Raw genomic sequence first — 13,564 nt, 5'->3', positions numbered from 1 at the left:
CACTGTCCTCCTATGAGGGTTCAAGCCATAACCCTGACCAAGTGTGGGTTGGCAGATGTCACATGTCGTCGAACTTTTGAGTCTTGGACATGCCGGTTTCCACTTGATCTTTTCATTATTGATCATAATATTCTGATTCAAATAAGTTTTCAAACGGTTGCAAAGTGTTTGTGAAGTAAAATAAAAATGCCGTATTAGTAAAATAATAACTTTATTCACGTTAAACTACTTATTACAAATTATGAATCACAAACGAGACATACGTATTTGAAGCACCTCAATGTTTTAATGAAAATTGTGTTCAGTAAATACGAGGTTTTAGTAAAAACTGTTATTGAATATTACAAAGCATTGAAAATTATACATTTTTTGTATCATTGATATCTTAAATATATTATTATTAATAGAGTATTAAAAAATTACAGTTGATTAAAATGACGTTAATTTGCCTGTATTAAAAACATATTAAAGTGTAATAAAGCGTCTTATGTCTATGGTAGAAAATGGTAGAAATTAACTATTTCTTATGGTTTAATTTTATTTTAAGACTAGTGGGCTTAAATGCGACAGCATTAACTAAATTAGGAAGGCACTTATTTAATATTAACCTTTAAACTTTATCTTATTGTTAAAATGGACGGATTCGTTTAAATTAGGTTATGTTTTGGACGGATTTATACTTAAAATATTTAAGTTCAGTTATATTGAAGTACATGTATACAATTTTCTACAATTATGTTGTATAAAATACCACAAAAATACACAATTTCAATACAAATATGTCATTTCAATAATGTCATCGCAAATACAAATAAGATACTTTATGTATATTATTCGCATGTTATTAGAATCGATTTTTCTTCGTTATTTAAATAAATCCTTCAATGAGATCACAAATAAAACTTTTCTTCACCGTATTTTATCTGTGCAATCGCTCTGTTCCATGTTACAGATTATAAAACGCTTTCGAAATTTTCAGTGTTGCCATATTTAATTATTTAAAAATTAGTAAAGCGAGACTGATAAAAATTAATAAAACGCTGTATTTATTTATATTTGAGCCGGCGGTTTGTATAACTAGTTTGTTGTCCTGTGTGTGCTCGGCCACAGTGGCCGGAGTACCGTCGGTGTCGCCCAGTAGTTGGTTTGCTACTTTTAGTTTTTTTAGTAGCGCATATATGTCCTCTGTAAAAAAAGATTTGGTAAATTTTTAATGAATAGTTCATAAAAAATTGAAGTCCCGTGTCTCCTAGTGGGGTATGGGGCAGATGATATACATCTGTTTCACTGATCGATTTTCTTTATTGACAAGTAGGTGATCGGCCTTCTATGTCCTGCCAGACCGAGACATGCATTTTTTTGTGCGTCCCCACCGGGAGTCGAACCCAGGACCCCTCGGTTCGTGGTTCGAATCCCGGTTCCTCGGCAAAGGTGTCTAACTGACTGATCCACAATACACAGCTCAAACTCCTAAACCGATTGGGCTGAAATTTGGCACACAGATAGCTCCTATGATGTAGATGTACCCCTAGAGGTTAAAATAGGGGATGAAAGTTTGTACAATAGCTAAATAAGATAAATTTGATAATCGTTAATAATTTTTCACACAATAAAGCCTAATTCAAAACATATACTTACCAGCCTCTCTATTCCCATCAACGTAATCCACTTTAATGAAGGTAGTCAGAGAAACTTCATACACTTTGTTCGCGTCCGCGCTAGACGCGACCGCCCGGCGTTTCCTGCCGTACGCTGTTACACCGTTACTGCATTGTACCTGAATATAATATAATATGCATGACATTAATTTCTCATCCCGGTTTCGTCCGGCTTGATGTAAAATTTAAAGTTATTTAAAATTTAAAGTTATTTTCCTGATTTAGGTGGGGATAAATCAAACAAGGCAAAAACTATCAAAATCTATTCAGCCGTTTTCGAGTTACAAGTATTATTATTTCTTTTTTGTTTATGTACATAACTTTTTAACTACGAACTAATTGTTATTATTTAAAACAATCTAAATTCTATTGTTCCACATTATATTATTACCACAAAAAAATAGCAAAAAATATATTTTCACACAGTAAAGTAAACACGCTTATGGATGTTGCGAGGGAAGTACAATTAAATATCAAAAAAGAGCACTAAGCTAGTCGTTGCAGCCTTTTAGGACGTCCACTGTTGGACATAGGCCTCCCCCAAAGATTTCTAAATTGACTAGGCTAGTAAATTTAGATAATTAGTATACAAAATTAGGACCGACACCTTAATTTGTACCTAAATTTCACAAATGTAAGTTTAAGACACAAAACCTGTAAAATAACTTAAGTGAATAAAAACTAACTTACCCCCTGACACTTATCCAAGCACACAGTGACGGTACCCTTGAACTGCACGTAAGTTGTGTCGGGGAACTTGAAAGCTTTAAAGTTAGCTGTCAAGTTATCGCCGTCTTTTGTCATGAAGTTGTCGAATAAGTACGGGTCTATAGAGCAACTGGAAATTATGTATAATAATGTATAATTGTGTATAACTAGCTGCGCCCCGCGGTTTCACCCGCGTAAGTCCGTATCCCATAGGAATATCGGGATAAAAAGTTGTTTTTATGTTATTACAGTTGTCCGGCTATCTACGTAGCAAATTTCATTGCAATCGGTTCAGTAGTTTTAGGATAGGATAAATGATTGTTAATTTAATAAATAAATATTGTATGGAAATTATAAGGCAAAAATAATAATTATAACTTTCGGATTTAAAGTATGTTTTTAATTAATAAAATAATATTTTAGTTGACATAAAAAGGTTGATACTATAATTAAGGCATGTTTTTCTACAATAATATAATAAAGAGGAAGAATTTGTATTTTTGTTAGTTTGTTTGTAATTGATAAACACAAAAACTACTGGACCGATTTTAAAAATTCTTTCACCATTAGAAAGCTGCAATTTCGCTGAGTGACATAGGCTATATATGTACCACGGGCGAAGCCGGGGCGAACTGCTAGTTATTTCATAAAATGTATGTATGATAGAAAATTAAATAAATTTATAATAATAGAAGTAATTTTACAAAAAAGTATTATAAGTAATTAATTATTAAAATATCGTTTTTGTTGAGATAAAATAGTTGATACATCATTAAAGCGTGTTATTTAATTAATAAAATTTATATATTTTATTTTCCGATTCAATGCTATTTTTCTTTTTTTCGTTCGAATGTGAAGTGAAGTCCCATGTCCCCAAGTGGGGTATGGAGCAGATGATATACATCTGTTTCACTGATCGACTTTCTTTATGGATAAGTAGGTGATCAGCCTTCTGTGTCCTGCCAGACCGAGACATTTTTTTATGTGCGGCCCCACCGGGAATCGAACCCAGGACCCCTCGGTTCTACGCTCACGCTTTAACCACTTTACCATTAAGGCGGTTAAAAAAAGAGTTAAACAATATAATAATGAACAAAAAATTATTATTACATTTTAATATTTTATATGACTTACCCATTAAAAATAATTGTTTCTTGTTGCTTCCCAGTGTCAGTAACATGCATATAATTGACTAGAAGTCCGTACACGGGCGCGGAGGAGTTGTCGAGGAAGATTTCCATGGACAGGGGAGTTCCGGGGGATACGGAAATTTCTCCGGAAACCCTAGAATTGTTTTAATAACAATATATTTCCGCTATAATGCTATTTGATTTCTTTAACAGTTTTAGTACTTTTATCGGTTTATATGTAGAAATCGGCTTTGCTAATAATTTAATATTGTGAATGGTTCAAGAAGTGTTTTGAAAAAAAAAGTCTGTGTATGCTTAAATTTTCAAAACTACGCAACGGATTTTGAGGGTATTTTTAATATAGTAATTCAAGAGCAAGGTTTACATGTATAATAAGATATATTAAACTACTGCGAATTTAACGCTTACAAAGCCGCGGGCAAACGCTAGTTGATATGATAAATAAAACTCACTGTTTCCCATTTTGCCTCACAATCGCTCCCAGTATAGGTTCAGGCGCTCGCCCTTCCTCATAGCGAGTGATGTCAAGTACACTGCAATTTGAAAATAATTAACTTAACTAACATTTTTTTATTTAATTTATTTATTTAATTGGGTCAGCTCGCACCGGGGAAGTACCACACCTGCACAGAACCGACGTGAAATACTGCTGTGTTTCGTTCCATATTCTTTTTCTAACCCTTCCCAGCCCTTCCTTCATCCTTCTCGTCAATCTTTACTTAATCCCTTTCCAGTTTGAAGTCGGCCATCCATTGGTAGAGGCGTAAGGTCTGCAATCGACCTTACGCCACTCCAAATGTTCATGGGCGGTGGTAGCGCTTACCATCAGGCGTCCCACCAGAAAAGATCTCTTCAAATTAACACCTTATTTCGTGGCAGTAATATTCAAAGTCTATTGCTATTTTACGGACATATTTTGAGCGATTGTACATTAATTTTTAGTTCTACCATATTTCTAGAATGATTTATGTCACCATATTTTGGGAATAATTTCGTAAAACATTGTAAAAGTAAATAGAAGGTACCGAATCGAATACAAGTTCTAGATATTTCTAGAACATCTACGAAGATACATCGTAACGTTTGTTACAATGTATATTTTTTTTGTTATTTGTGAATTTCAATAGGCTTCGAACATTCTAGAACTTTAACGTTAAATATATACTACTATTATAAAGCTGATGAATTTGTTTGTTTGTTTGAACACACTAATCTCAGGAACTACTGGTCCGATTTGAAAACTTCTTACAGTGTTAGATAGACCATTTAATGAGGAAGGCTATAGAGATATAACCTATAATATATATACCACGGGCGAAGCCAGGGCGGACCGTTAGTATAGATTATAGAATAAACGACCCTTTGGGAATTGCTACTTTCTATTACACTAATATTTGACCGTGATCGTGTTATAAAAATAACAACCAATGTATAACCATTTTCCGTATGAAATTTATCTCATATCATTTCATTTTTTTACATTAAATATCACAATACAAAACTCACTCAGGCTCGCTGAAGTCCAAAGGGAAAGGCTCCACAGCCCTCCGCGTGATCGCGCGCTTGTTTGTGACGACGCATCGCACTGTCACAGTCTCTCGACCGCCTGATAGCGTTTCTATAACTATCTTGTGGTAGTATGTACGTTTGCCCTGGAAATATGTGAGAATTAGATAATAAGATGGCTATAATATTAGACATTAAAGACTTTTTAACGGATTTTAAACGCGATTTATTCATTATATTATTAACCTGACGTTTCGAACACTTTATAGCGAGCGTGGTCACGGGTAGACTGAAAGAGTCTTGAATTTCTAATTGTATAATACTCGCGTAAAATCAAACACAAGAAAATACTGAGATGGATATAAATTTTGAAAGAATAGAAAAAATTCGATCATTCAGCGGGATTCGAAACCGCGTCTTTTTGCCTAACCGTAGCAACGCCTAGCCCCTCGGCCACCCGTGATCCCGCCACAGTAATCGAATTTTTCTACTCTTTCGGTTTTATGTGCTCAAGGGAAAAAAATCTATTCTTTCAAAATTTATCATTTATAAAGCATTTCAATGCTATAAAACTAAAAATTAAAGATGGATGTAAACGTAGCAATTTTGTGTAATAGGCACTATAATAGAGTATTTCTTGCTTTACAGTAAGTATTTCAATAGTTCATGTGTTAATCTGTTCATTATAAGTTAATTACTGATAAGTATAATTACAATCCGTTAAGGTGAAAGAGTTATATAATAGTTTATAATATCAAATGTATAGTAAATGATTGGCAGGATATGCGAAACTAACAAAATTATGAGAAAATAGTCAAAACACGTCACAAAAAGTAAAATAAAAACTGTGGTGGCTCAGTGGTGAGAACCTCGGACTTCAAAATCGATAAGTCGGGGTTCGAGACCGGGCGAGCATGCAGGAAATATATTGATTTTTCAATATATCTGCTCATGTGGATAACGTCACCACTGCTTAAAACGTTGAAGGAAAACATCGTGAGGAAACCGGCATGTCCAAGAATCAAAAGTACGACGACATGCGTCAGTCCAGCGTGGTGGATTATGGCCTGAACCCTCATAGGAGCCCTGTATCCCAGCAGTGGAAACATATATGGGCTGATGACATCAAGTGTAAGAATACTTCAATTAGATTACTTTAATGACATTTTATGTTATTTTTAATGTAATTCCAAATTATGGATTGAATAAGAATAAAATATATGTTTATCCAATGATATTACACAAATTGTTGTGGACAAACTACGACAATTGTTGGGGTTTGATTTAGTCGCTATCTCTTTCTATCTTATACGTTTCGTATTACTGTCGCAGTTTTAAATGACTGTATACTTTTAAATAAGTACTTTTAATAACAACGCAAAGATGTCTGAATGCTACTCATATGGACATGGCGTGTCTTTCTTTATATAATTTTATACAGTGACATATGGAACCTTCTTAGAGGTCAATTAGAAAATATACATACATATAACGGAACATGTTATGTAAGAAACACTTACAGTGATTTTATTAAGCACTTTGGTGACAGCGCATTTGTGGTAGTCTTGAAGGTCGAGCATATAGGACGCAGCTGATCCCTCCATGACGGGCTGACATGGGGAGTAATCTGAAATTTAAAATAAGAAATCTCTATATATAAAAGAAAGTAGTGTTAGTTACACTATTTATAACTCAAGATCGGATTAACCGATTTGGTTGAAAATTGGTGAAGAGGTAGCTTAGAACTAGAAGACGGACATAGAATAGAATAATATAATTTTTATCCCGGAAATCCCACGGGAACGGGATCCATGCAAAGCTAGCTTTCTTGCGGCTACGCGGGCAATGCCGCGGGCGAAAAACTAGTAGTGAGATAAAATGGCGTGGTAGTTTAATTGTAATTTTGTTCATAAATACTTGTAAAAGTTGACATTGAAAAAATACTAAGATAAAGTTTCAGTTTGAAATAGGTAACTAGTTTTCCGCCCGTGGCTTCGCTTGCGTAGTCGACCGACAAGTTCCCGTTTCCGTGAGATTTCGGAGATAAAATCTATCCTATATACTTTCTTGGTTCTCAAACGATATACAAGTTTCATCAACATCGGCTCTGTGGTTAAGACGTGAAGAAGAGACAAAGAGACACACAGCTAGAGTTAATTTTGAATTTTTAGTTTTATAGCATTGAAATGTTTTGTAAATGAGACATTTTTAAAGAATAAAAAAAATCTTCAAATAAGATGGATCTTATAATCTTATTTTTTGCCAATATATACGTTTTCGCTTCTTATTTATAAAATAAAATAATACTATAATATTAATTAATAAACTAAAATAAATCCTTTGTACATCTTGACAACACGATCCAATTAAGCGATCAGAAAAACACAAAAAGCTGAATAAAACCGGTTTTTAAGATGTTAAAAATCGATAAACAGTTAGAAAACAATAAAATGTAACTAACGGTCTCTTATCATCTAATTTTAAACAATGAAAGTAAAATAGAAAGATAATTTAAGAGTTTTGATAAATTAACAATTGTCTGATAAGCTTTTTTCATTATTTAACGGTTTATTTAAACCACATAATAGAACTAGTGTGGAAGTTTATTATTCAAATGTATTTTCAGTTCGTATTTAAAACTAGACGCTCCACCCGGCTCCGCCCGTATATCGAGATTCCTCTATTATCCAAGAGAGCATTTAATCGGGATAAAAATTATCCTATCACCCAATTCAGCACATACCCTGTCCGTATACCAAATTTGATCAAAATCCGTTCAGTAGCTTCAGCGCGATTGACAAACATCCAAACAAACAAACTTTCACATTAATAATATTGGTGTGTATGTAAGTACTTTATAACTAGGTTTATTACGAGAATCCATTATATATTACAATTTCATGTGGTATCTAAGTTGAAAAGACAAACATACTTTAAAGAAACCCTTTGAGGTGTTTCTTTTTGGTGATAGGAAATTGGTGATGTGTCCCATATCAGAATTTGCAGGATCTCCCCAGGTACTTCGGTGATCTTAATTGTAGAAGAGACTTGTAATAGTTTATGATTAAATATCGAACTATACCTTTTAGTTGATCGAGGTAAGATATCTTTCTATCGCCGTCCATGGGCACTGTGACTTTCATGTATTCTGGCGTGCATTCGATTTGTGCCTCTGTTCCTGTAAAACATAAAAAAAATAAACGTTTATTCACATACAATCATATAAATATACTTCTTACATACTAATATTACGTAATCACTACATGGTATAAAACAAAGTCGCTTTCTCTGTCCCTATGTCCCTATGTATACTTAAATCTTTAAAACTACGCAACGAACTCTGATGGGGCTTTTAAATATATAGAATGATTCAAGGGGAAGGTTTACATGTATAATAAAATCTATTAAACTACTCCGAATTTAACGCATGCGAAGCCGCGGATACAAGTTAGTATATTACAAGAGTGATCATAAATTAATATTAATTGTAAAAACGATGCATATTTTATTAATAGATGGCGTTGTGTTAACTGTCTTCTATATTAATAAGTACATATACATTTATTTCAGAGACTATTCGTTCGAATTGAAAATAAAAACATGCAATGTTTATATTTTCAATTTTCCCTTCAATTCATTAATTGAAAAGAAACGTCTCCAAAAGCAAGTCGTCCCGGCGAAACGGTGAACCGTTAAAATTAGTCAGCTAAAATCAGGTTTTTGATGCAGCCAAAAAACTGGTAGGATTCACTTGACCTCCGTCCGAACGTGATTACGTCATACTTAATATTGTCGTCTTGTACATAGAACTTTGCGAAATTTGTAAAATAAACACGCCTTGTACGTTATGATATAAAAATAAATGTCCGTGTGTTAGAGAGGTTTTGAAGACATCTGCAGTTTTGATTGTTTGGTTTGAATTACTCTTGATTGGTGTATTATGTGTTGGATAGACCAATATCTATTATTATAAATGACAATGTTTCTTTGTTTGTCCGTCAATCACTGAAACTATTTAACGGATTTTGATGAAATTTGGTATGCAGACAGGGTATGAGCTGACGTCAGTGATAGGATACTTTTAATCCCGATTAAATGCTCCCTTGGGACAAAACAGCAATCTCGACACTCATCAATTACACCGAAAATTCTGAACGGATTTTGTTGAAAATTTATGTGTCTTAATTTCACGTGGATAAAGCCGCGAGCGGAAGCTAGTATATAAATAATTGCAATGCAGATATTGTATAGAAATAATATGACACGAGGATGCAGGACGGGACGCGTGAAATATAATAATCACAGAAGATATAAGAAGTTAGAGGGGCCCTGTAGGCGGGTCAGGTGTGCACCTTATTTAACAATGTTTATATTATGAGTGGCTCATATTAAGCAGTGGTGGCTGAGTGGTGAGAACTCGGGCTTCAAAATTGATAAGTCGGGGTTCGAGACCGGGCGAGTGTGCAAGAAATAAATTGATTTCTCAATTTATCTGCACATGTAGTTAATATCACCGCTGCTTAAAACGGTGAAGAAAACATGGTGAGGTAACCGGGATATCCAAGAATAAAAAGCTCGACGACATGTGACATCTGCCCGTCCACACTTGGCCAGCGTGGTGGATTATGGCCTGAACCCTCATAGGAGACCTGTGTCCCAGCAGTGGGAACATATATGGGCTGATGATGATGATGATACTATGAGTGTTTTCATAAATATCAACATATTAAGATATCAAACTTCTTTAAACATAGCAGGCACTGAGCTAGTGGTCTTCTATCTGCCACTCACCGAACGAAATATAAGCATGCTACTATTTCACGCTGGTCTTCCATGGTGTGGTACCTTCCCCAGCGAGAGATGGCGCAGTTCGCAAGCATGCTCGAATCCCACACTTAAAAAGAAGTTACTGTCTGAAGATTTAGCTTTGTTATATCAAGTTGCATCTTTACCCAGTATTATCCTACTTACCTACTAATATTATAAATGCGAAAGTTTGTAAGGATGTGTGTGTGTGTGTTTGTTGCTCTTTCACGCAGAAACTACTGAACCGATTGCAATGAAGTTTGGTACGTAGATAGCTGGACAACTGGAATAACACATAGGCAACTTTTTATCCCGATATTCCTACGGGATACGGATTTACGCGGGTGAAACCGCGGAAACCGAAAAATATATCCATATTTTAGTATTTCTATATTTCGAAAAAGCGGCTGTCATAATGATAGATTTCTAATCATTTTTATAATACTATTTCACACTAGCGCCCTCTGTGACCGGTCGACAACCGTTCCGCGCTGTGACGCCCGTGTGAAAGATTGCCGCCATCAAAAATGGTATAATATGTTTATATATTCTATTGTTAGACTCTCATTGTTTCATGTTAAGAAGTTAATGGAGTGAATCATTAGAGAAATTGCTGTTAACAAGTAGATATATATCTTTGACGTGTTGTCTATGCATTTAAAAGGATTTTTGAAGTGAAACTTCTTTAGAATCGTTGTGATTTCAAACCTGATGCAACGGAAGAAACGACAGGTAAGAGACACAAATACAAAATTGTGTAGAATGAAGTCGGCAAAGAATGAGACAGAAATATACATAATATTTCATATATTATAATATATATTCATCTCATTCTTTTGTCGATTTACTGAAGTTTCATTTCTATCGTGTGTGAATCGCAAACACACCTTTTTTTATTTAACACGCTTTTATTTGCTTTACTTATATGTTTATATTTTTATATGTAACCGACCTCTTTGGACTTGATTTTTTTTACCACTTTAAATGCACAGTTTAGTTAACTTTGTACACTTATCAAGGGTCGGTGACAATACAATAGTTTTATGTATTTATCTTATTATCCTGATTGGGATCACTAGGATTCAATAATTTTCTTGCGTATACTCTGTACGTGATATGAGGTAATTTTGTTGAGTCTTTCATTAATGCGTGTTTTTTTTTTAACTATAATCTGTTAGTTATAAAAACTTTTTGCTTACTAAATTGTCAAAGACAAAAAAGAACTGTGTTTCTTATATAGAGAATTTTAAAATTTTAAAACCTAAAAGTTGTATACTATATAATAAACTATTCCTCAATTCTTTCTTTCATAGATTAATGTCATTAAGTTTTTGCGTGACAGAGCAACAAATATACAAATCTTTTTATATATGGGAAGTAATAATAACAACGATAGCAAAATAACAGTACTCAAATGTGGTATCAAATTTCCTAACGAAAATAGCCTTTAATCGACTTAAAAACATGAACAAAACCACGCGGCGTAACTAGTAGGCTACTATGAACCGTGAAAAATCTTCCTTGAGTGAACAATTATATACAGCGTGCTTCATTTTTATTGCGATTTGTTGTTTTTATTGATAGAATATATCAGATATAATGACGGCTAGTTAGCGGTCGGCTCTGGCTTCCCCCTTGACAAATAAACAAATAAAAAAAATGTTACCATTCCAGAAACACCTACTTTTCCAACGATAAAAGAATTTTTGAAATCGATCTAGTAGTTTCTAAGATTAGCGCGTTCAAATAAACGAACAAACTCTACAGATTTAAATCAGGATAGAGGCTATATATATAGAATGTGAAATATAGATAGTGACCGTTTGCTTGCTGCCCAAATATAAGTTGATAGATCGGATTTGAGACACTTTTATTTAATACTAGCTGCATCCCGCGGTTTCACCCGCGTAAGTCCGTATCCTGTAGGAATATCGGGATGAAAAGTTGCCAGTAGTTCCATTTGTATAGCTATCTACGAACCAAATTTCATTGCAATCTGTTCAGTAGTTTTTGCCTGAAAGAGCAACAAACACACACACATCCTTACAAACTTTCGCATTTACAATATTAGTAGGATAATTATTCAATTAAATTGGATTTTGGCAAAGTTAAAAACTAAATGAAGTATAAATCAGACATGTAATTTAATACATTTAATCTAACCATTCAGTAAATATTATCGATTATAACTCACACTAATACTATAAACATGAAATCTGTTTGGTCGTCTGTTACACTGTAGGACTAGATCACGAATATAGTTGAAAATCTTGAAATCAAATGAAGTGTGGGCGGAAAACTAGTATCGATAACCGTTCGATAAGGAGCATCATTATTTAAATGTTTTGAATATGGGAGTCGAGCTCCTTATGATTTGGGCCAGCTCGCACCGGGAATTTTCCAGACCCCCACGGAAGATCGGTGTTCTGTAAACCGAATGACCGTATCCTTTTCAACACCCTTCCTATTCTATTCTTTGATCCCTGTCGTAACCCTTTCCCCATCCTTGAACACCTTAAAGAGGGCAAATTTAAAGCAATTTACAGAGGCACTACTTCTACAAACGTGCATAGACATACATATTTATAGGTAGTATGCATGTGATGGTAAACCACGTGAATATGGGCTAACAATCAACTTAGCTGTTCCCTATTATATAAAAAAATCTTTATTTCATTGGAATATAAACCCGTCTCTAAAATGCTAATTGACTTCTACCGTCACTTGTTAATGAGTTCGAAGACAAGATGCCGTTACATTACACCATTATTAATTGGTAGTTAGTCGACTCATCAAGCCAATTACAATCATTAAATTGGACCAGTATTTTATTATACAATCAACACCTACACTTAACTGTATTGGCTCAGTTCCTCAGACTTGAAAGTCGGAGATTTAATACCAGACGAGCGTGCAAGAAGTACAGTACATATTTTTAACTAGCGGTCCGCCCCGGCTTCGCCCGTGGTACGTCTACAGCCAGATCCTGCTAAGATTATAAACGTGAAAGTTTTTAGGTATGGATGAATATATGGATGTTTGTAAGATGCTCTTTCACGCGAAAGCAGTTTATCGACGCCCACTTCGCAACGGGCCGTGCAGCGGAAAACGTAATATTTTAATTTCACCTCAACTTCAAAACGAAACGTCCAATTTTAATCATTCAAAGACCAAATATTATCAACATAAACTGTACTTATTGATGAAATAATTTATTTTGATAAAGATTAATAGCATGAGTAAAATAAACGCGTTGAAATGTAGTCCAAAAAAAATTCAAGATTTTTAAATAAAAATTTGGTTGTTGTGCCTCACTCGACATAGATAGGTATAGTGTGTCGCGGACGTTTTTGTAGATATTTATAAGATCTACAATTAATTCTAACATTTTATGGTTCTATCTTTTGTAGTTTAGGCAGCGTACGCAAAATAAGTAACTTCATTGGTTGATTTTTTTCAGTTAACCGAAAATATTTTACGGAACCCTATTTTTTTCCAAAATAAAATATAGCCTATGTTACTCGTGGATAATGTAGCTTTCGAATGGTGAAAGAATTTTTAAAATCGGTCCAGTAGTTTTTGAGCCTATTCATCACAACCAAACAAACAAAGTTTTCCTCTTTATAATATTAGTATAGATTAAGTTATATATTTTTCACTAGCTGGTGCGCGGTGCGCGGGCTGCAAGCAGCCCGCGTGGATTTTTGCGTGGACCAGTATTATCAAGATTATATA

General features: G+C 34.2%; 1 protein-coding gene across 1 annotated transcript in view; it reads right to left on the bottom strand.

Annotated features, from left to right (window-relative positions):
* Positions 1 to 194: 194 nt before the first annotated feature.
* Positions 195 to 13,564, bottom strand: part of LOC119836388 — a 54,577-nt gene continuing 41,207 nt past the window's right edge. Inside the window, exons 3-10 of the mRNA XM_038361693.1 lie at positions 8,106 to 8,201; positions 6,544 to 6,650; positions 5,024 to 5,169; positions 3,970 to 4,050; positions 3,501 to 3,650; positions 2,349 to 2,496; positions 1,639 to 1,777; positions 195 to 1,185 (exon numbers count right to left, since the gene is read on the bottom strand). Of these exons, the coding sequence (XP_038217621.1) occupies positions 995 to 1,185; positions 1,639 to 1,777; positions 2,349 to 2,496; positions 3,501 to 3,650; positions 3,970 to 4,050; positions 5,024 to 5,169; positions 6,544 to 6,650; positions 8,106 to 8,201 (1,058 nt within the window). The 3' untranslated portion in view covers positions 195 to 994. The remainder of the gene's footprint in view (positions 1,186 to 1,638; positions 1,778 to 2,348; positions 2,497 to 3,500; positions 3,651 to 3,969; positions 4,051 to 5,023; positions 5,170 to 6,543; positions 6,651 to 8,105; positions 8,202 to 13,564) is intronic.

The sequence above is a fragment of the Zerene cesonia genome, chromosome 24 (genome assembly GCF_012273895.1).
Source record: "Zerene cesonia ecotype Mississippi chromosome 24, Zerene_cesonia_1.1, whole genome shotgun sequence".
NCBI lineage: Eukaryota > Metazoa > Arthropoda > Insecta > Lepidoptera > Pieridae > Zerene > Zerene cesonia.
This window is presented reverse-complemented; position numbering and strand designations above follow the sequence as displayed.